The sequence below is a fragment of the Tinamus guttatus genome, unplaced genomic scaffold (assembly GCF_059628265.1).
Source record: "Tinamus guttatus ecotype Peru unplaced genomic scaffold, ASM5962826v1 Tinamus_guttatus_pri_ptg000116l, whole genome shotgun sequence".
Taxonomy (NCBI): domain Eukaryota; kingdom Metazoa; phylum Chordata; class Aves; order Tinamiformes; family Tinamidae; genus Tinamus; species Tinamus guttatus.
Genome location: NW_028288650.1, coordinates 2,911,525 through 2,934,219, shown reverse-complemented (window position 1 = coordinate 2,934,219; position 22,695 = coordinate 2,911,525). Strand labels below are relative to the sequence as shown.

Genomic DNA, 22,695 nt, shown 5'->3' with positions numbered 1-22,695 from the left:
GAGGAGCGAGCTAAGACCAATCTAGAAGCATCTTACAAAGCAACATGCTGCCTCCAGCCCTTATTATTAAAAGCAGCAGCTAAGTAGGTACTTTTTGAGACCAGAAAGCACATTGTCAGCATACTAACTTCTCCATCAAACACTTAATTTTCTTGCTTGGAGGTTGCTATTCCTGCTGTGAGATTTTTTCCATTTCCCCATTTCTCAGTTTGTGCTGTAAGATACCTTCTTTTCAAACAGTAAGCTCTGCAAATAGTCAAAAGATTTAAATTAAAAAAAAATAGAACAGTTGCCAACTTGGAGTTCCAGAGATCAGCATCAAATAGTGATTATACAAAGACACTCATGTTACTTGGTCTGTTCTTGGGCAGTAGCGAACAGCATCCTCAAAGGAAGGTGCTCTCATGTTACTGTGTGGTCACAAGTTTTACAATCATGCCAATGATCCGTGATCCACGGGGACACATGCATAAGTCCATGCTGGGATTCTTGATTTTGTCCTGCAGCAGCTGGTCTAGTTCACAACGTAGCTCCTTCACCAGCTCAGCCACCTAAGGGACATGAGGAAGACAGAAAAGATTCTCACCTCCTGCCTCCCGAACGCAAGCGCAGACCTGAACCACTCCCAGGTTATCACTTCATTACCTGGTGTGAGGCAGCCGCAAATCGTATCCAGCCATCGTCAAGGGAAATGACAAATTCTCCCTTCTGCAGCTGTGTGTGAACCTGCCCGCCTCCGAGGAGGACCAGGGGGTACACTGACACCATGCTGCAGTCTCGAATGAACACGCGGCTGGTCTTGATCTTCTCGTGGTACACCAGGTAAGGGCTCTCAAAGTGCCTCGTCTGGAAGAGCAGATCCCAGAGGGCTGCAGTTAGCTACAAAGTATGTGGAACCACCGCCCCTGCAAAGAACCCCATGGCCTCGCTCAGGCACACGTGGCCCCCCCTGCCACCTCCTCTAGGGGTGCATTTCTATTCTCAAACACACTCGCCTGCCTAACAGCCTCCCTTCACCCCGTCCTCTCTGTCAGTTACCCCTGCTCCTTCCTCCCGTGCAGTAAGCATGGGAGAGAGGGGCTACCTTAAGGAAGTCTCCAGGGCCCCAGGTCTCTATTTCATACTATAGAGATTTGCCATGTGCAGCTGGGCTTGTTATTCTAAAAGAGCACAAGAGTAATGAACAGACAAGGGGCTAGAGTTAATAATGGTTGGGTGTTTTTTTGTTTGTTTGTTTGTTTTAAGCAAGTAATTGACATCCTGGAAAACTAATAGGGAGACAGCCTCCACTAGACAAGTGTTAGCGTGTACCATGGTAGGAAGAGAAGGCCTGACATCTAAAAACCAGCTATGAAGCTAAAAGGAAATGAACTCTATTGAGGTCACACGAAGAAACAAAGCCATGACTAGGCATGCCTTATTTACCAGCCAGTAGTATTTCATCTGAGGTGACCAAAGTGTCGTGGGGCTCAAGACATCTGCTCCCCACTACATGAAGGGGATCCAGGAAGGCTACCTCCCTGCAAGCCATCTCGGTCAGGGTCGTGGAAAGGCTGGGGAATATTTTAACTAACTGCACTATTTTTGTGTGTAAGATTGCAGCAGCTGCTCTAAGAAACACACACGGGGAGGTTACTGCCTCTAGTTCTGTTCCATAACCTGGACTTCTCACACACACACTCACCCTTCCTTACAATCCGGACAGAAGGACTGTTAAATAAGTAAATAAAACGCCTTCTTGATTGAACATCAGCAGGGACTCTCACTGTAATCCCACCGCTTAAGCAAAGGTAATTCCTGTTACAAAAGACAGTGGGCTTTGCAGAAAAAAAAAATACTGACCTGATAATTCACAGAGGAAGGGTGAATGTGAACATAACCATCATTTTTGGTAACAAACTTCACCTCTTCTGCTTTTGGTTGCATTTTAACTGCTCCTGCACTAGTCTTCTGGTATTTGCCCTCTGGCATTTTCACCTATATAATAAGATAAATGCAATTATGAATTCACTGTACTAGAAAGCTGAATTCACCTTTTTTTGACACTTAATTTTTTGTTCTGTTTGTTGCTGTCCTCTGTGTGGCACTAAAAGCAAACATGTAGGAATGACAGCAATATCATAGCAAGCACATGAGTTCAGCTGCCCAGTCCTAACACTGTAAGCAGAAAGCCTTGCCAGGTCAAAGGAGAAAAACCCAGGTCAGGATCTAAAAGGGAAAAAAAAATCTGCCACAATCAGACCAGATTCAAAGTCAAAGGTGTGAATGTGTTATGCAAGGGAAGAGAAACAATGAGAAAGCATTTTTACCTGGACAACATTGGGATACAGCGCAGCACACAGCATAGCTGAGATCAGCTTGATGTTCTCTGCATTCGAATTTGCCTGTGAAATCAATGCACATATTATATCTCTAGAGGTAAGCTAAAAGGCAAAGCTCTGTTTCTGAACTGACTTCATGGCTGAACACCACTTTCCATTTTAGCTTTCAGGCTGGAGCAAACTGGCCACCAATTACGTTGCTGCCTAACTTAGTGGCTTACTAGTGTTTGGTCCAAAGCAGCATGCCCCTCAAGAAAAACAAACCCAAAACCAAACCAAAGCACAGAGCATGTCCCACGTCTGCACAGAGGGTCTCTGCAACTGCCAAACCCGTATCACCCCACCGTGCAGCACTGTGAGACCTGGGACTCTGTAGGTGCTACTTTCTGAGGATCCTTGTTCTATAATGCAGCTCTGTTCCCAAAACAAGGTCCACACAAATACCAAGATTCAGCACAGGGCATGAGTGCATGGCTACAGTAAAGGCATAAAGTGGAAACTGCATCTCCTGCTCTGTGGAATCAAGGGCACGGGAGCCTCAGCCTCAAGTCTCTCAAGCCGCATTACAAAGTCCAGGGCAGAAAAACAAACCAAGCAGGAGGTCCTGATGTGAGACAGCAAGGGCAGGCTGTGGTTGGAAGCCCACCAGGCTGGAGAAAGCAGCCAACACTCAAGTCAAAAGCTGCAACATCTGTTCAGAGCACCAAAATGTAGCAAATTACCTCTTCTCCTGTGGCATCCAACACACCATCTCCGCCTTGGCAGCACTTCTTCTCCATGTCCCTGGCTCTTAACCCTTCCTTCACAAACCCAATATCAGAAAGCAGTTCTGTGAACTGCCTTTTCAGGCTCGCAATTTCCTACAAACAGACAAAGAGCTGCCAGAGGTGCCAAACCGAGACAGAAGAGTCTTCACAGGTTGCTCATTTTAGACACGAGGACTCTGCCTTGGTATCTCAACCCAGCCCTGTGCAAGGCCACAAAAGGAATGACTTACTTGAAGAACTCTTCCTGATAAAAAGTTTTCCCTGCAGTAGGTGTAGCTCGCCTGAGAGCCCTCTTTGGTACTTAAACACCATCCCTAATTAATAAGAAAGGAAAAAAAGAATCAAGCAAACAAACAAAAAGCCAAAGCCTTTCATAAAATATAACAGCTCAGATTTCAGCACAAACCTCTGAGAGGCTGATCTTTAGCTCACCTTATAGGCCTGAAGAAGAGCCAGATAGTCACTTTTTCCTACTGCAAACTCCAACTTCTTTTTGTTTGCTTCTTCCCTTTTATCCCATGGTGACACCTAGAGAGGCAGCAAGAGATTAAGGCTCTTTCCTCCCACCTCAGGCAACCCATCCCAACACATCCCAGGGTCTCTGGTAGTGGGTCAGCAGCTCAGAGGAAGGCAGCCCTCCAAAATACCTAGGCAGCAGCAAACCCCAGAGCTAAATCTGTAAGCTCAGAGAAAAACAGCTCCTTTAGGGCAGGCCTCTCTACAGCTGCCCAAGGTCAAGATCTGTGAAAAACAGCATTCAGACAGCTTAACAAGTCAACAAGCTCAACAAAGAAGGCACAGAATGGAGAAGAGCAGGCCAAGTCCAAAAACTGATGTGGGTCTGAGAGGGAGAAAGTGACAGCAACTCAGGACAGCAAGGAAGCCAGGCTAAAATCAAGCTATTCAGTATCACCACATAGTGACTTAGAACTCTTAAAGTTGCAAGGCTGCAGAAAATGCCCAACAGGTACATGAGGTAAAAAAAAATGCAGCTTAATAACCACAACGGTCTACTTGCAGCTCCTTTGCAACTATCCCCAATGTAAACTAACTGTAGCAATCAAAATTTTGCTGGCAAGAAGGTCTAGTTTTCCATATATTGGCACAGAAGTTGCACAAAAGTGGAAGCACCACTAACTACTGCAGATGATCCAAAAAGCCAAAGTGAAAGTGAAGACACAAACCGAGATCAAAACCAAACTCTATATTCACGTGTCATCTTCATAATTATCACAGGCCCACAATTATTCCTAATTGCCTCTGGAATAACACCAAAAGGTCAAAAAGGGGACAAAAGATGAAAAATAGCGATTAGGAATTCTGACCTCAAACTTGGACAAGCTAAGTTAGAACAAAAAAAATCCACATCATCCCTACCATTCGCCCATAATATAATTAACATTGTTATCAATGTTGGCCTGGTTTTGGGTATCTGTTTATAACCAGACATTTCTACCCCGCGCCCTTCCCAAGGGCTGCAGACACATGTGAACGCTCCAGGCTAAGAAGGAGGAGCCCAGCAGGGCTGGCAGGCTGCACACGAGGGCAGCGTTCCCTGCTGAAGGGCACCACGGCGTTCCCGCAGCGCGGAGCGGGTCGGGATACTCACGAAGGGCGACTTGAAGGCCAGGCTGGCTGCGATGGTCAGCGCGGGATCCAGGCAGCGGAATATGGTGCCAAACAGCATGAGCTTCCCAATCCTGACATCGACGGGCAGGGAAGCCAAGTGATAGCCCAAGGGCGTGAGCTTCTCGTCCGCCGTCAGCGCTCCCAGGTCCTGTAACCGCAGCTTTGACGCCTGCAAAGACTCGGCTCTTGGGGGCTCGATTAATCGCGACAGGACAGAATGAAGGCTCTGTGCAGAAAACATCTCCAGAATCTTAATTCTTGAGGGGGCGAAAAAAATAAAGTTCAATACACTGGTCAAAACAACAAACTTTCATCGAAAAGCCAGAAAGTCCGATCCTAAGAACATGCTAAGAGGGCCTGTAAGGCATAATTCAGGCCAGGAAGCAATGTGAAACAAGCAGAGGGGGTTTTTACCTCATGCAACCTCACAAAGTCAATAAAAACAGATTCCCATTTAGCACAATGAGTTTTTACTGACATCTTTACCATAATAAATTGTGTTGCTGTTTTTTTAAATTCCTTTTTTGCATGAAGGAGTCCACACAGTGAGGCAGGGATAGAAGACCTCTTTTCTCTAACCTTGACATGATGGAGGTGCTTGATCCAATTTGTGGGTCCCATTAGAAGGGGTACTGGACATAGTGGCAAGTTGATAGCAAGATCAAAGCACCCGTAAGATACAGGATCAAGTGTGGGGGTTTCATGATGTTAGAAAACCCACAAGGAAAGGCAAAGTCTTGGTGAAGGCAGTGCAGATTACTCCCCGTGCTAGAGAGAGGCCATTCTGCACACTCTTTTAAGGCAAAAGATGCATGGCTGCTCACCTCAGACACAGCTGCTCCAGGGGCACCCTCTGTATTTCTGGTAACTGCTCTTTTATGAGGAGGTGGTTATAGTGATGGCTACTGAAAAGATGAAAGCAGACGCCCGAAGCCACGCGGCCTGCTCGCCCTTTCCTTTGCAAAGCATTGGCCCTGGACACGAACGTGTCTTCCAAACTTTCCATTCCTTTCCTTGGGTCGTATCTGCAAGGAACCAAGAACAGGCTCGTGTCCACCAGGGCAGTGGACACACTGCAAACCAAGCAGACAGATGCTGCCACAACTGGACACAACTCCTACCCCTCACGGGTTTTGGGAGCTGGTCCAGGCAGGCTTCCCCCACTTCACAGTAGCTTTTCCCAGCTCTTTGGAAAATGGGATTTTGCAGCTCAAATCAGAGTCGTTCCCAAACTAAAAAAGCCCCGAGGAATACCAGTACCTTTTCTCTTTCATTTTGCCAGAGTCAATCACATAGACCACATCATCAATGGTGACGGATGTTTCTGCAATGTTTGTAGAGATGATGATCTTGGTAACTCCTGCAGGAGGCTTGAGGAACACAGACTGCTGTTCTTCACTGGACAGTGAGGAATGAAGTGGAAAAACCACACACCTGGAGGGGAAATAAGACAGTGTGCTGAGCACCACCAGCCTGCTCCCTCCTGCAAGTCTGTCTGCATGCACCTATCCCCAAGAAGTACTAGACACTGCATATTCAAAGGAATTCAAAACCAGCAAACCTTTGTACTCTATTTGGTGTAAGATGTGTTCTTGGGGAAGTTTATGGAAGGGACGTGGCTCAGAATCAGGATGTATCTGAAGAAGAATCCAGAGGATTCAACTTATGACAAGCTGGAAGGAATCACTCCAGCCAACCATGCCAAGGGCATGTAAGTAATGTTTAGTTAAGGAGATACATTTATGGCTCTGTGTAACAATCTGAATTTTGCTGAATGTAAACACTACAACAACCACTAAACATCTCTCTGCAGAGCTTCTGGAATAGCAAGGGCTGAGGTGAAGTTTTCCACAGTCCACTGGATCATGCACAGCACAGAGTGGGGAATAGTGGCGTTTTTGAAAACTTCAACTAAATTAGTCACAACTTTTGACACTGTTCACCATTCTAGGCTGAGAAAAAATATACAAAGCAATCCAATAATATAGTAAAAGAACGAGATTTACCCTGAAGTTAAGATCTTCCTTGCAAAAGCTGTCTCATACGTCTTAAATTGTCCCTAAATGAAAATAGACCATGTGCAGAAAACTACTCTTAATTCAGGGTAAAGACTTCAGGGTAAAGACTGTTTTGAAGATTTTCTGCTTTACCTATTGCTGTGCCTATTATTGAAAAGAGCGTTAGACTGGAGCTGCTCATAAAGCATCTTGATTTCTGCTAGTCCAGGCAAAAATACCAACACAGCACCTAGACAACAGGGATAAAAAAAAAGATTTTTTAAAAAAAGAACACTGAGTAGAAAAATAGATAATACCTAGCATGATATTTAATTCATGTGCAGAAGGCTGCTGTCTGCACAAAAGAACTGTAACAGGCTGTAACAGTTCCTCACCAAATACTTTCCAGAGAGGTAAATAATTCTCTTTTCTTCCTCATCTCATGCAAGCCAGAGGCTCTGTCACTCAGACAGAACCATATTTTTTTCAGTAATACTCAGTTAACTATGGAAATCTAGCACTCAAAACTTTAACTTGGTGGTATTTGCTCAAGCCCACACCTCCACGAATCTACTTCTGCTTATCTTCCAGGGCCAGTGAAGTTACCTGGGGGGTATGAATGTCTGCCTGTGAGTATCCACTCCAGCAAGGCTTCAATTAACTCCAGATTAACTTTGTCCAAGTCCATGACAGACATTGTTTTCAGCACTGTCTTGTTAACTCCTGGGGACAAAATCAATCAAATAAGCAGTAAATCCATCTCCTGTAGAAAAGTTTGTGCTGGATACACTGAGCCACAGTCTGGCTACTCAGTCAACCACATCTTGGTTCAAACAGTCCCAAAAGTAGCTCCCTGCAACAAAACTTGCTTTTTAGCAAAGCAAATTTATCCAAGTCAAGAGCTTACCATAAGGATGTGCAGGACAGAACTCTCCTGGGTGGGAGAGTCCCAAAGTCCCCAGGGAGGACTCTGATGTTGACAGAGCAGGTAGTTAATGGAAAAGTCTGCCTATTTTATTAAACTGCTCACAAAATGACCAAATTTCTCATTGAAAAGCTTGTGATGCTGAAAAGACCTCCCTGACGTGGCCAGATGGGCATAGTGCTTTATTCGAAGCTGCTCTGACAAGGCATCTGAAACAGGATGGAAATAGATAAAAACTGAGACCCGTCCCTCCTCAGATGCTAAAAACTGTTTGCAGACAAAATACTTGTTGCAGTTTAAGAGAACTGAATTACTTTTTTTTTTCCTTTTTTCTTTTGAATTTGGCAGGTTTCTGATCTCATCTAGAAAGTAGTGATCTGCCTAACCTAGCAACCATAAAACTCTGAATGATGTATATGCATTTAATATACACTGTGATATGCTACCACACCATGCTGACTGGTGGATGTAATATGGCCAGTTTACTAGATTTAAGAATGGACTCACCTTTGTATCTTGCCAGGAGCTGCTTTAGGGTTAATTTTTGGTCTGGGTCTGAATCCCTGATGGCTGTATCAGCCTCTCCCAGGATGCCAGCACGTCGCAGATCCTCCTCTACTTCCTCAAATGCAGTTCTTTTATGTCTTTCAGTCTGTTTGTTTTCTTGCTTTGTCTTGCGCCTATAGGGACTGCTGTCCTCTAAGACATACCTGAAGGCAAGGGGAGCATTCAGTGGTGTGAAAAATACTGCTCTCTTCCTAATAATGAGTTATAGAGATGCCACATCAAAAGTATTTATGCTAAATACCTCTTACACTTACATCATGAGGCTTGCAAGACCACAGAGAGTAAAGAGATTGTGAATTTTACTTTGCTCTTATTTCACTTCATGCCATTGCTCTACCCCTCCACTCCAAGACAGACAAAGCAATATTTCTGAAAGGAACTCATTTTTACAGGGGGAAAATTAGGACAAAGCAGGTTCTTCACTCCCACGGGCAGCTCTAACCCCGGGGTAGGGAAGTTTTGGGATAGTTTGAGGTTCAAGTCTCGTCACCCACAGCACAACTCTATCTCACTAAAAGAAAACCTCAGGTGCTGAAATTTAGAGCCAACTCTGGTGGAGGGAGAGATGTCTGCCCTGCTGGGACATCAGTCTTTTAAAAGTTGGGGTGAGAATGGTTCAATGGACAGTCGAGAGTCACTAAGTAATTTACAGAGGCTGATCAGTTCACTATCTGGAATATCTGCTCTGGCTCTCCAGTAACTATCACTGATTACAGGGATCTTTATCTCACTTTTTACTGGAAGGTAGGGCTTACACAAAAGCAAATTTTTGGTATCCTGCATTCTCCCCCTTCCATGCTGCAATCTGTCTTCACATTTCTTTGGCTTCCTGATGTCTAACCAACACTGAAACAAGTGCTGAGGAGGGAAGTTTGTTAACACACGGGCACCAACAAACCCTTTATGGCAAAGGTTGCCTTTTCTTAAGAAATTATGCAGTTATCTAATGCAGAAAGGCTTGTTTGGGGCTGGGACCCTAGACCCCACTGCAGCATGCTTCAGATTCAGTGCTTTAAGAGAACTCTAAGACTGCGAGGCTGGGGTGGGGGTGGTGGAATTTGAGAGGATTTCACTTTTGAATTCACACACAGAACAAGTGCAGTCTCAAAGTCAGCTGTGCAACTTCAAACACTAAACACATCTGAGCATAAATGCATCTTTCATACCTTGTCATTGCAATCACATCTTCCAGGAAATACTGATCCACAGGAAACGTTCGGCCTAGAGAGGAACAAGGTAATAATAAATGGACATGCCACACAACATGCAGGAAGTGATGGTATTATTCCATACTGTGGTTCCTCAACTTTAATTCTAACTCATCTCTGTGACCTAAATGGGAACACGTGACTAAGATAAATACTGCAGTCTTCCACATAACTTCTGTCCAGGAAAGCAGAGGTTGTTTTCCTAGCACCATTTTCCTGCACTCCCTGCAGAGTAGGGCTGATGTGCTCTTGGGAACACACCATTCAGCATAAGTGCTTTGTTGATGCTCTCTGTAATACCAGAACAAATTAAAAGACACATTTGCCTAATTATATATGCATGCAACTGGATCCTCTCACTGCTCCTTGTTCACAAGGATGCAGGAGTTTTTGGTTGCCATGAAATTGTGTCATATATTTCTTTCCATTTGGGCTTTTGGGGAAGAAAATTCTGCTGATATAGACAGAACATCCAAAAAAAAAGGCTCCATTTCTGTATCTCCTTTCCAAGGAAGCTGATTAGTTTTACATTCTAAGTAAGACTACTTTCTACCTGGAATCATAGCTCTTGTATAAATCCTCATCTTGCCTCTCTGTCAATTAGCCCTTGAGATCTATTCCTCATTTACCACTGTAACCTACACAGGAAGAGAGAAAAACTTCACAAGCAGTAAAACTAAAACCAAACCTCTAAAAAAATGAATGGAACAGATAACGAAAATGACTTTTTCTTCACCTGGTATGTTAATAATTGGACAGGATTGAAAGTATTGTGAAAAAAGCTCCGCGTTCAAGGTAGCACTCATGAGTATAATGCGCAGGTCTGGTCTCTGCAACATGACATCCTTCAAAACCAGCAGCAGGAAGTCACTGAGGAAAACAAGCAAAGATTTTCAGAACCTCTTCCTTCTCCCCATGCTCTGGACTTTTCCCAATATCACAGCCATACCATTACAAAGTACGAGTTCTGCATAATGGCTGGCAGCTAATAATGCAGTAAATAAATGGGTACCAATCCACTTAATTTTGGGCTGTCCCCTATTCGAGGGTCAGGATTACGTGGCAGTTTTATATAAGCAACAAAAAGCTCCAGCTACCCTATAAATTAGCTACCCTAATATTAAAGACAACATAAGAGCAGTAGACAACAAATTAACTCAAAGCAACAGATGAAACCCTTTTGCTTCTTCCATCCTGGAAGGAGTCATTCAAATTTACCTATTCTTCCTCATTCACTGTATTTCTCCCACATATTAAGTTTTGTGTCATGCCTAGAAGACTTGCTTAAAACCTCAAGACACACAAGCCCTTTTATAAGGTCCAAATATAATCCAAGCTGTAGAATAACAGACCACAGTCAAAACCTCCTCAAAATTCACTGTATTTTAGTGTTCCACAAGGAAAACATCCAAGAAAAGGGCTTCTGGTATCACTCATTTTATAGATATAGCAATGCACAGTGTTTTTTGCTTGGCATCAACAGGTGAGCGTGGCAGGACAGTATGAGAAATGTGCAGGAATGGTAAAATCTAGACTGGAAAAATAAAGTGAGCACTTATGCTTTGTAGGTGCTCTCCTGAAATACGTGTCAGGATAAAGAGTTCCCAAAAGGTTACATGAAGAATTAAGGTATTTGATGAGAACTGAAAAGGGAAGGAATAAAATTATCAGGACCACAAGTAATTGTGGTTAAAAAGTTATTTCTTAACCCAGATGCCTCATTTTAAATCCCTTTTCAATGCAACTGCAACGAAGGGAGCACAGAATATTTCAGAGATGTGCTTTCTTTGCAAACTGGTGCAGCACAGCTCCCTATTGTCCAGAGACAGGAACCTAAGGCCTGACTCCTTCCATCATCACACACACAGATTTCTGCCACAGAATCATCAAGTTTGACTTAGGTTATTTGCATCTTAGTCACCTCGATGTTGCTGACTGCACCTCTTCATTTTGTTGTTGGGATAAAGGATTATTTACCTTTCTTCTGTTCTTTCATGAACTTCATCCACAATAACATGTGTGACTCCCTGCAAAGCCAGATCTCCTTCCAGCCTTCTCAGCAGCACACCAGTAGTACAATATAACAGTCTGGTAGCTGAGGACTTGAATATATTGAGTGTTAATACAGTTACTAGTACAATAACATCACCCTATGATATATATTCATACATAAAGTTAACAAGACAAAAGTACAATGTATTTGGCTACACATTGTGCAATTTAACCTAGGGCAAGGAGTATGTGTTGCTGTAAAACATTCATTTCCAAGTGAGTTCCAGGTTTAACAGAAGGGGAACAAACAATTTTTTCTGGAGACAATGCTGAAGATATTTTATTATCATAATAATCTTGATTAAAACTCTAAGCATGTGTTCCTTACCATGGGGCATAACAATAAGGGATGAACAAAAAATCCAAATTAAAGTTTCTTTTTTCTAAGGAAGTGGCTGTGTGTTAACTCAGTTCTCAGTTCTTTTTTGGAACACATTTCTTGGAAAAAAGCATCAGCTGGAATACAGACTGAACTTTATTTCCAGGACAGCAGTTTAAATTCACCCCCCTCCTCCTCTGGCTGACTTAAGTTAAACAGTTCAGTCTCCAAGTGGAAACAAATGGAAATGCCTCATGAAAACTTCCAGAGGACAGAAGCGTTACCAACATCCTCAGACCTTCCAATCACTGTCTGAGCAGAAAGGGAAATAACTGCACAAAACATTACTGCACTCTCATGCTGTGAAGAAGACTGTGCAAGTTGGGAGGAGATAAAATAGAGGTGCAATATGTACTTGCTGATCTCAAAACCCAGTGGATATAGAACAGATTCTGCCTGCAAGACATGCCCTAAACTAAACTAAATGAAAAAAAAAAACAAACACACACACACCTTTACACTTTCTAGTCGTATCTGATATCCAACAGTGATCCCAATCCTTTCTGTTCTTTCTTTGGCTACACGTTCAGCCACAGAAATGGCAGAAATCCTGCGAGGCTGAGTGCAGATGATGTTTGCAACTCTGTCTGGAGAGCCTTGCAATGAAGCATCCAAAATAAACTGAGGAATCTGAGTGGTTTTCCCACATCTGCATGAGAAAAAAACAGGAATCAGTAAAAACAAACAAAAACCAACACATTTCTATCCATGAAAATTAAGATAACTTGATCCCACTTGAAATTTGTTTCATTAGTGCCACACTGCATAAGAATTTGTCCAGGATTGCTGTCCACTGGCCATAAATAGACCATGACCCGAAACTCATCAGGACTTGGTTACGTTTCACATTTTCCTATGTATAGCTTGATGTATAAATTCTACATGGCAAATTACCCTCTTACCCTGTCATGCCACTCACAACAAGAACTTGGTGGCTCTTCAGCAAATCAAGAATGGTTTCCCTTTCTTGCCACGCAGGGAGCTTCTGTCTTTCCTGCAACATGGACTGGAAATGCCTGGAAGACTGACACACAAAAATAATTATGAAAAAGTCAGCAGCTGCGGTTAGGCCTGCCCTAAGTTCATCAATTTTAGATGTTGTGAAAGGTTCTTTCTAATCTTCTAAATTCCTGCATAAAATAACCTAGAGAATGATTTTCTTGCATCAGCTGTGTCTTTAAAGCACCGCATAAGGATACTGTCTACAAAGACAGCTGAACTTCAAGGCAATTTCAGTCTTTGGCCACATTCTGCTAATATATCACTCCTGTATTTAATTTTCTGGTAAAATCTGACATTTATTTTCAGTCTGAACTCATCCAAGAGTCACAAGATCTCTTCAAAATGCCTATTGCATCTCTAATACATCCAGCTGCAGAATTACAGCTGCTGTTATTCTCAAAGGTATTTGATATATCTTCATACAGTAGTAGTCTGCGCAATCACCTACTAAAATACTTAATGTGATACTCAGATGAAAGTTTCTTGATAAAAACTGCATTTAATTTTGCTTCTAACACTCCAACAAAGATAAAACTCAGCTTTGCAAGAGACCAGGATTCCCTTCAGGTTGCTCAGAAACAGTGAGGACACTTGTCCCATGAGCTGGGGCGTTCTGCACCTAGCACAAGAGGCATTTAGCTTGCAACAAACTAATAAATAAATAAATAAACAATAGCCTACAATTCTTCCAAAAGATCTTGCATTGCATATTTCATTCTTTACCAGGAGGAAGTGTAAAGCAGTTTGCAGATGGCAGAAGCATTGTTTGCTGAACTACTAGAAGACAAGCAGCTTAGCAGAAGAACACAACTGGAGTGGAACGGAGCTGTTTTGACAGTCTGCTGTTTAAATAGATTCTTCTCTAAGACAAGCGTGAAAACACACACTCTTTTCTGTACACCATACCTTTTTCAGCCGAAATTGCTTGCAGATTTTAACATTTTCATTATGCAGAGACTTTGCCTGTGTATCATACTTCCTGGAAAGCTTTTTTCTGAGATTTACATAACTCTCATTCTCCACAATAACTTGTTCAGGCTCATCTTCCTCCTCCTCCTCCTCTGCCACCTCCTCTTCCTTCTGAGGCTCTGACAATACAGAGACTTAAGACAGAGAATGCAGTTAGTAACTCATATCACCAAGGAAAAGGACCAGCCTCAGCACTGCATAAAAATCAGAAAGGTGCATGGTCCAGGAGCATCTCAATAGAGAACCTTGTTAGATTAGAGCTGGGGATGCACAGGACTGGTTTTGACATGCATTTAGCTCAACAGTACCAGGAAACCTCCCCGTGAAACGAGCCACCACTTCTCCAAATCCACCCCGCTCACTACTACCCCTGCAGCAGCTCTGTGCTTTGCAGCACCATCGTTTGGGTGGCCACAAGATGAAAGAAACTAATTAACTCATTGACTGGAAAACAAAACCAAACAGAAAAGCCCTGCATCATGTTTTTCATCTGCTTTAACTTCCCTACCCAATCCACCACACAACCACTTGAATGCAGCACCAGACTGTGACAGCAGTGCCAGTTTAAATGAATTTAAAGTACACCATAACATTTTGTAGCCACTGTGAAATACTTCCTGTCAGTTTAAGTGGGATTTACTCACACAACAAGACAGCCCTCAAAAGTTTTGAGGCTGTATTTATCAAAACAGGAAGACTTCATAACATAAAGAAAATTACTTGAAACCTCTATACAGTTTCAGTTTCTTGAACCAATATACAGTTTCAGTTTCTTGAACCAAGCTATCTTTTTATGGAGATGTTTAAAATAATACCAGCTATTCGACTATTAAAAATTTAGGCTGTCACCATTAGGTGGTGACTCTAAAATGTAATGCATTTATTCTTGCAAACTTTCTTCAATGAAGTTTGCCCTAGGTAAGAGAATTCTGGGAGTGAGAGCTAGGAGGTCATCCATATCATGCAGCTGCTGTCACCCTACTATAAATAACAGGAGGCCTCAACTCTCTCAGTGCGAAATCAACCTGGTTGCACTTGCACGCGAAAGGGAGATGATGCCAGGAGAAATGGAAACAGTCTAGACCAGCTTAAAACATTTACAAATTAATTTAGGGCAAAGCCTTTTTTTTTTTTTTTTTTTTTTAAGTTTCTTTGTGTTTCAGAACCAGCAATTAGCAGAAGGGCCAAAGCTTAGAGACAGCCTTCCCCAAACTCTTCCAAACACAGGTATGTAGTATTTTGGTGTTTTTAACAATTGTGTGGAAACAGGTCTCACTCATTCCACAAACCAGAACTCAGTTACACTGCACTCCTTTAACACAGCTCTTGCAAACATAAACTTCTCTGCTGTCACACTAGTAAGGAAAGGCACAGTTAGATTAAGGATCTGGCTCGCTGCAGGACCACAACCAACAGAAATAGATTTGGAACAGATGCATGAATTGTGCTCTCTTCCTCCTCTTTCTTCTGACCTCTTGACTATTCTCTGGCCAGAAGTGCTAGAGGAAAATTTGGTGTACCTTCTGACACCTGATTTGAATCAGATGAACTATCTGTCAGCAGTCTTCCTGAAGGCACTGCCTGCAGGGACACAGGAGGAACACTGTACTTGTGGTGAGTATTTTTAAGCATCTTGCATATTTCTGATTCATCTTCTAAGGAAGTCACTAACGTGTACACCACTGGTTCGCTGGACTCCGCAGCTGCTAAGGCTTTCCCAAAGAGGAATTCGGCAATGTGCAAACGACAGGCAAGAGGTAGATTCTCATTGGTGGAATAAAATGCCACAAGAGGTGCCTGGAGCGGATACTTATTGTCCTCAGGAAATCTTATTTCAAGTTCATACATGGGAGAGTCATCGCTGTTAGGTCTGAGATGAGCATCCGCACAGCTCTTAGCCGGATGATGTGGAGGAGCTTCATGCCTGAATCTGCATTTTGAACCAAACCTGCAGCTTCCTTGGATGTAAAATCTACATGTTTCTTGTGAAGTCTGCTTTGTTGAGTCTCTAGTAGAGCCATCCTTTTGTTTAGATTTGTCCAGGCTGTTCGTTAGGTACTCCAGTTCCAAACCAAAAGTCCAAACTCGGTTTTGAATTCTTTCTACAAATTTTTCTCCGTAGATTGACCGCAGCACAAAAGCTTCTTCTTGTCTCTGTTCTAAACATTCTTCTCGACTGGCCTCAACAGCTGCTGCAGAAACCTGCACCTTCTCCCCGAATCTTTCTGCAAAGCACTGCAACAACAAACACTCCAGCGACGCCCCGATATTCCCGTTGCAGGATCTCAGCACCGTCCTGCAACGTTCCTTGTCAAAACCATACCTGCAACAAAACAGAGCAAACATGGCAACAGGGGAGACAGAGACTTGCCAGAAGAAAAATAATCATAAATGTGTTTGATTAGGCTTACAGTAAGGACAAGGGTATAACGTGACATACTAATCTACTGCAAGAATGCCAATGTTCATGCTATTTTAATTGACCACGGCTGGCAGCAGGTTTTGCTTTCCGTGTCAGTCTGTTGTTTAGAAGGTGACAAATTATGTTATTTGGCAACTGTCTGACACCTCTGAATGCAACAGGATTAGATTTCAAGTTACAGCCGTATTTTAAATTCATCTAGCTAAAGATTATATTCGTAGGAGATACAATACTAACAGTTCTGCACATGCCACTTCCCTGGAGCCAGGAGGAATTCCAGGTACCAAGGGCTCACAATATTGAACCTAGAGTGATTTATCTCTTCAGGATACAAACCATACACTGTGAAAAGCATCACCTGGACAGTTTATGCACAGCAAACAGAGACACCTCACTTTCCACGACTTTGTGTTCAGCCAGTTCAGCAGAAGACCTTGGAGTTATGTCAGAAACTTCTTGATCTGTAGACCAGCATTGCTCATCATCAAGGTAATCAGGTTCATCATCATCTTCATCAGAACCTGCTACTCTGATTAAAAACAAAAAAGTTATTAAATTTTAAAATAAAACAGAATTATATTGCCAATAGGACAAAAAATGTACTCATGTAAAGGAAGAATTGTATTGCCCCTTTCCCCAAGTTAATACTGTACAGAAAACAGACTCAAAAAAAAGTTGATTTGAGATCAAATTAAAAGTTAAAGGGAAAAAAATCTGTTTAATTTCTAGATGAGCAGGCAGTTAGAAGAGCTGGAAATAATGCCTCTGTTTAAACTAACTCTGATTCAGGTGCCAGCTCCTGCCCTTGAAGCTCTCGAAGAAGTTCTTTCACTCTTCTCTGGTTCTCTGATGTCATGTGTATGGTCTGCAGAGGCATTCTGGCTTCTGCTCTTTGTCTTCCTTGCCCTCCTCTTCTGGCAGGGGCACTAACTCTACAAAGCAAAATAAGACAAAACTTTTATTTGCGTTGACTTTGACAGAAATGACATCTGAAATAATATGTGAAATATATGAAGCAAAACTTTAGGACCAACTCCTCTATTTCAAAATGAAAAAAAAAAATAATGCTCTTCTGTCATCTAAGGAACATTTAGCTGGGTTCACCTTTGCAAGACGAGGATGCTTGAGTGTCTGTGTACATCCTTATATGCATCTGATCCTATGGCAAGTCCACACTGAGTTAATAATTGCTCTTCTAGGTAAGGGTGTGCTGAGACTACAGTACAACCAAGTATTTCTGAGCTTGATTGGCTACAGGACATTTAAGATAATTTAAAAAAAATCAAAACTGCTTATTTTTCACGGTCCAACTTCTGCTTTGTAACACATAAAAATGATTATCCTGTTTTTGTTAGTGCTTTCTGATCAAAGATGTTCTGAAATGGTTTTTTAGACAAGAGAATTAACAGAGATATTCAAATCTCAAAAAAAAAAAAAAAAGGGCAAAAAACCCACTTACTCTTCCATAGCTACAAAACAGTTAACATCACTAATTAGAACAAACATGCAAAAGTAGCTTTAGCTTGAAGATTTATGCACCCCTTTGCACTTCTGCACATTCCAAGATGCCCCAAAAGCTGGTCCAAGATATCCCAAACTCTTTTGCTGCAAACATGCTTGAATCAATGGACAGACCTGGATTCCTACCTTGGTTCCTCGAAGAGACAAAAGTCATCCCCATCGTCCCAAATTTTTGTTGAGCATTTCCTATTTCCACCGAGTTGAGACTTGTTTGAGCGGCTGCTGCCTCCTCCTCTGCCTCCTCCTCTTCTTTTATCTCCTCCTCCTCCTCCTCGTCCTCTTCCTCCTCCTCTATTGGGCCTTCCTCTTCTCTTCCCCGCTGCACTCATATTCCCGTGCTGAGGAAGACGAGAACGCCCCGGGGTTGACACGGTGCTTTAGGGCACCCCCACGCTATTTCCCTTCCCACACGACAAGCGGGGACCCCCTCTCAAACGGCACCTCCTGGCCCACCCATTTTCCCTTCGTTTAAGGCCACAAGTGACAGCGAGACAACAGTGGCGTTAGCCCCGGGGTAGGGGGCGCCCCCCGGCCGCTCTTTCTTCCTCCTTTCCTTCCTCTTCCTCCTCCTCCCCTTCCTCCCGGCCGCCCCGCTCCTACCTCGCCCTCCCGCCGCCTCACACCGCACCGGCTGACCCGGAAGTGCCCCAGCTCCCCCTTCCGGGCCGCCGGGCTCCCTAGCAACCGCAGACACTTCCGCGTAGCAACCATGGCCGGTAACACCCCCCCTTCCCCCGCGCCCAGCGCCAGGGGGATGGAAGCGCCATGAAAACCCAGCGCCCGCGTCTCCCCTTCCCTCCCCTTTCCAACAGATGCGGCGCTTTTTCAAGTGTCCTTCATCTTCCCCAACAAGGACACGTACGGTAAGGGCGGGAGCCTCCTCCCGTGAGACCCGACTTTTTTTTTTTTTTATCATTACTCCTATTTATATTATCATTATTTTCTACCTTCCCCCGTTTTTTCCTTTCTTTTTTTTTCCCTTGCTCCCCGCAGAAGGGCAGTGTGCCCGGAGCGCCGAGGGCGCGCTGCAGAGGAGCGGGCACGGCGTGCACACCAGCCCCAGCGGCCTCACCTACGTGGGCAACTGGGAAAGAGACAAGGTGGGTTCCTACCCAGTAACACAAGGATGCAATGCAGCCCGCATAAACACTAATTTCTGTATCCTCCATCTCTCGTTGCACGCAGATGAATGGCAAAGGAAGGCTGGAGCATCCCTCCGGGGCAGTTTATGAAGGCGACTTCAAAGACAACATGTTCCACGGAGTAGGAACTTACACGTTCCCAAATGGAGCCAAGTACATTGGGCCGTTCAATGAAAACAAGTAGGTTTAGAGTTGATAAGTCAAAGTCTCTTCCAAGTAGTTTGAAATAGTAAGCGGTGAAGTCCAATTAAAATTCACCCAGCATGGGAGTAGGTTTCTTTTAATGCAAGGAAATTAGCCATGGTGTCTGGGTGCAAGGAACCCAGTAGTGTGTTTTTCATGAGATCCAGTCCATGATTTTTTTCACAGTCATCCCACCTTTATTTTTTTGCTAAGCCTTTGGGCTTGCACACAGTTCAGATGAACAGAGCACTTCAGACCTATTTCAGTTAATGTTTCAAGCTGTCTGCCTACAGACTCATAAAGAAACAGTGTTGATTTGTGCTGATAGTTGCTTGGGACTTTTTTATTTACTTCTGAGATGAAAAATCCAGAGATGAGAAAATGTGAAGGTTTATTTTTATCACTCAGAATAAAGAGCTTTAGGGCTGCTCATATAAAGCAGCAGCTGAGTTAATTTCTGCTGAATAAGTGTATGCGTGTGTGTGTGTTTTGAATTGCTAAGATACTGTCTTCCCCTAAAACAAAAAGCTAATATTTTATAATCCACATGGCAGATCTAATGAGAAAATTACACAGGACATTAGGGCATTTGTGTTTATTCTTATTAAATCACTTCTCTCACAAATTTGCTAGGTTTGATTTATGTTTGATTTTTTTAAATACCTCCCCAGTTCCACATCTGAAATAAATCTAAAAGGTAAGTGTGTTGCTAATGGCTAGTATTTCATCAGATAACATCCCTCCTTGCCCTTCTGAATAGCCTATAGCAGTACTAGAAGTGTGACCAGTTCTGTTTTTAAAAGACATCAAATTCAATACACACTAACAGAATCTAGTTGGATATAAAATGGAAACTTGTATAATCTCAAGCTACAATTTGAGGAAAAAAAAATACATTTCAATGCTTCAGAACAGATCTAATGTTCTAATCTAATCCAACAGATCTAATTTAAATCATGTCCCTACTACAGTGGCATGTTAACATGTGCTCAAGAGCTTCCATCTTTGCTGTCATATTAAATGCCATCTGACTTCTGCACAAGGACTAGAACTGCAAGTAACCATCACTGTGGTGAAGGCATCCAGCAGGAGCTCCCATATAGGGCTTTACAGGGCTTTACTTTCTCTCAAGACTGTTAGGGTAAAGCCTCTGTTCTCAAGGGAAGAAGTAGAGTCCAATACAGAAGTGCCAGCAGAGTGCTTGTCACCAGCAGAGTGCTTGTCACCAGTATCTGATCCATAGAACAAAACAGCTGATGCCAACTCAAACTTGTGATCTAAATTAAAATGCAGCAGAGACCTCATCTTTACCTACACTGCCATTTTCCCTAGAGGATTGAAACTTTTTCTTATTTGACACTTGTGGTTATTAACACATGCTGCAGTCTGGCAGCCTAATGCAGGCTGTTTAGCCAAGTTTCTGGTCTGCTAGTTTCACCTACTCACACAAGATACTACTCACCAGATCACTACAGTTTTTTGGGGAGAATGATATAGGCAGCACTGTGGCAACTAGCTGTGACTGCTAGGTGGTTTTATTACTTATTTGTAAGGGAAACAAATCTCCAATAATTGGTTGTAAAGGTTGGGGTTTTTTCCTCGTTTGCAAGGAATTTTGGTGCATAGACATTTATTATTTGTAGCAGTTTTCAGGTATAATTATGAGCTTGATAACAGCTTTCAAAAATCAGAAGAGATATGTGCCTTATGAGAAGTGAAATCACCCAGCAGTTACATTCTTTTCCCCACAGCAGACTGCAAATCCCTTCACTTCATCATAGCACCACTTACAGAGTAAGGGGTTAAGAATAAGAGCAGTTTTTTTGTTGTTTTTGTTTGTGGGTTTTTTGTTTTTCAGCTATATCATGCTATATGGCTGCATATAGGGATACACCTTTAGGATGCTCCCAAAGGTCGGGACAAACTTCACAGGACTTCATCCTCAGTGACCTCAAAACATGACAAGGACTATGATGCTATTCCTGTACAGGCTACACGCTAGGAAGATGGTGTAAATACATTTCTGCAAAGGAAGGAATATGTAGTATGGCTGTTTAACCCGTGTGCTTCACAAGTCTTCCTAGCCTCTTAGTCAAACTTTTATAGGCTACCATGTGGGAAGAAAATTAAGGCAGATCTAGAGTGGGAACTTTCTGATTCTTGCTAGTTTTGTTATCCAGCTGGTGCACACATTACCATGCTACTGCAAACAGAGTGCCCTCTTCATTAACAAACTGGATTTCTGCTGTTACAGGCTGGAAGGTGAAGGAGAATTCATAGATGAAAAAGGAGTGGAGTGGAGCGGCGTGTTTCACCACACAGCAGCAGTGGGACTGAAGCCGAAGCTGAAAATGTAGCTGTTTGGCACTAATAGTACCACAGATCTAAGGCTAAACTTGTGTTTCCATTCTGGGTTCAAACAGCTGTGAGCAGTTTTCAGTAGACACTCATTTCTTCATTTGTTTATTAAAAATAACTTCTGAAGATGCATATCATTAGTAACTAGAATACACTGTTATTTTTATTTTCAGTTTGAACAGATGAAATTTTCTAACTGAAAACCTTTAAGAGAGATGAATTTGTAAGTGCAGAAGTTAATGACTTTATTTTTGTACAAGGATTTTTTTTTCTCCCTGGGTTTCTCAAAATGAAGCTGGAAAAAACCCCAAAACATCAACAAATAAAGCCTAATTTATGCTCAACTCGTGGAACTTTCGTGGAAAAACAGACCTCTGTGCCCACAGAAACCTTTGCAAGCCCTGTGCTCAAATGATCGTGTTTACACTACGGCTGGCTTGGCACAGTGGGAGTGAGCACAGAAAGCAGGTGCAGTTGCAGCCCTTCAATTCCTGCTACCAGGGCAAGCCCACAACCACTGCAAAATTTTGCTTTGTCATGCACCAAAACACCTTTTCTGTGAGAGGGAAAATGAACACTCACAGCTGCTCACTGCCCCTATCCGAAGGCCTAATACAGCAACAAACCCATTTCTATTTTTGTTTGGGTTTGGTCACCGAAAGTCTGTTTTATCCATGTATCCTACTTTACAAAGTAAGAAAATTGCCTTTCTAGTAAGAAAAGCAGAAAGAAAATGAACAGTGCTGACAGAAAAAAGAGAATACATTTTGAGTCTTTGCTTGCCAGATGTTTAACAGAGTTTTAGTAAATAACTGGCCTTGTCTCTATTGGCAGATATGATATGCAAATGTTATTCCTTCAGATTTGCCTTCAGATGTTCCTCTCATTATTGCTAAGATGTGGAGGAAGAAAAAAAAAGATCAGAAAATGCTCTCCATGCCAATCCTCAGCCTGTGCAAGGTGACATTAACAGGCCCTTAAATTCACCAGAGGAGACTGGGAAAAGTAATGTGTGTTAAATAGGCTTAGCTGCCAGATGCCACCCATGGCCAATGAACATCACTGGCGTGGCCTGCTGCTGTCCTTAGCTGTGGTAAGAGCCTGGGCATAGAGACAACAGTGGAGAAGAAAGCTAGAGGAGCAAAATGCCACATGCCAGTGATAATCTCTGTGACCAGAAGCTCATCCAAGAGGATGGCTTGTCATCTGTGTTTCCTTCTAGCCGAGAATGAGTATGCTTAATATTTTGCTTT

General features: G+C 42.8%; 2 protein-coding genes across 2 annotated transcripts; one reads left to right on the top strand and one right to left on the bottom strand.

Moving 5' to 3' along the window:
- Positions 1-286: 286 nt before the first annotated feature.
- Positions 287-18,092, bottom strand: DHX57 (DExH-box helicase 57). Its single transcript, XM_088521299.1, has 23 exons — positions 17,886-18,092; positions 17,018-17,170; positions 16,597-16,767; positions 15,337-16,139; positions 13,754-13,950; positions 12,748-12,869; positions 12,299-12,494; positions 11,392-11,516; positions 10,151-10,284; positions 9,373-9,427; positions 8,147-8,349; positions 7,321-7,437; positions 6,868-6,964; positions 5,978-6,151; positions 5,542-5,742; positions 4,698-4,974; positions 3,521-3,616; positions 3,319-3,402; positions 3,044-3,181; positions 2,310-2,384; positions 1,843-1,977; positions 646-846; positions 287-551 (listed from the first exon to the last, which is right to left on the bottom strand). Exons 1-23 carry the CDS (start codon positions 18,086-18,088, stop codon positions 408-410), a joined length of 4,101 nt encoding a protein of 1,366 aa, XP_088377425.1. The 5' UTR covers positions 18,089-18,092; the 3' UTR covers positions 287-407.
- A 376-nt stretch (positions 18,093-18,468) lies between these two features.
- Positions 18,469-21,532, top strand: MORN2 (MORN repeat containing 2). Its single transcript, XM_088521314.1, has 5 exons — positions 18,469-18,475; positions 18,557-18,622; positions 18,753-18,859; positions 18,945-19,081; positions 21,339-21,532. The coding sequence occupies exons 1-5, from the start codon at positions 18,469-18,471 to the stop codon at positions 21,439-21,441; spliced, it is 420 nt and encodes a 139-aa protein (XP_088377440.1). The 3' UTR covers positions 21,442-21,532.
- The last annotated feature ends 1,163 nt before the right edge of the window (positions 21,533-22,695 follow it).

What these genes read in the sequence shown, in the direction of transcription:
- MORN2 (XM_088521314.1), top strand. An exon ending in CCCCAACAAGGACACGTACG is followed by an intron (nt 18,623 to 18,752) that starts GTAAGGGCGGGA and finishes TGCTCCCCGCAG; the next exon opens with AAGGGCAGTGTGCCCGGAGC. An exon ending in GCAACTGGGAAAGAGACAAG is followed by an intron (nt 18,860 to 18,944) that starts GTGGGTTCCTAC and finishes CGTTGCACGCAG; the next exon opens with ATGAATGGCAAAGGAAGGCT.
- DHX57 (XM_088521299.1), bottom strand. Translation starts at nt 18,088, where the DNA reads ATGAGTGCAGCGGGGAAGAGAAGAGGAAGGCCCAATAGAGGAGGAGGA. An exon ending in GCTGTGCATAAACTGTCCAG is followed by an intron (nt 16,140 to 16,596) that starts GTGATGCTTTTC and finishes GTTTTGTTGCAG; the next exon opens with GTATGGTTTTGACAAGGAAC. An exon ending in TCCAATTATTAACATACCAG is followed by an intron (nt 9,428 to 10,150) that starts GTGAAGAAAAAG and finishes GTTCCTCTCTAG; the next exon opens with GCCGAACGTTTCCTGTGGAT.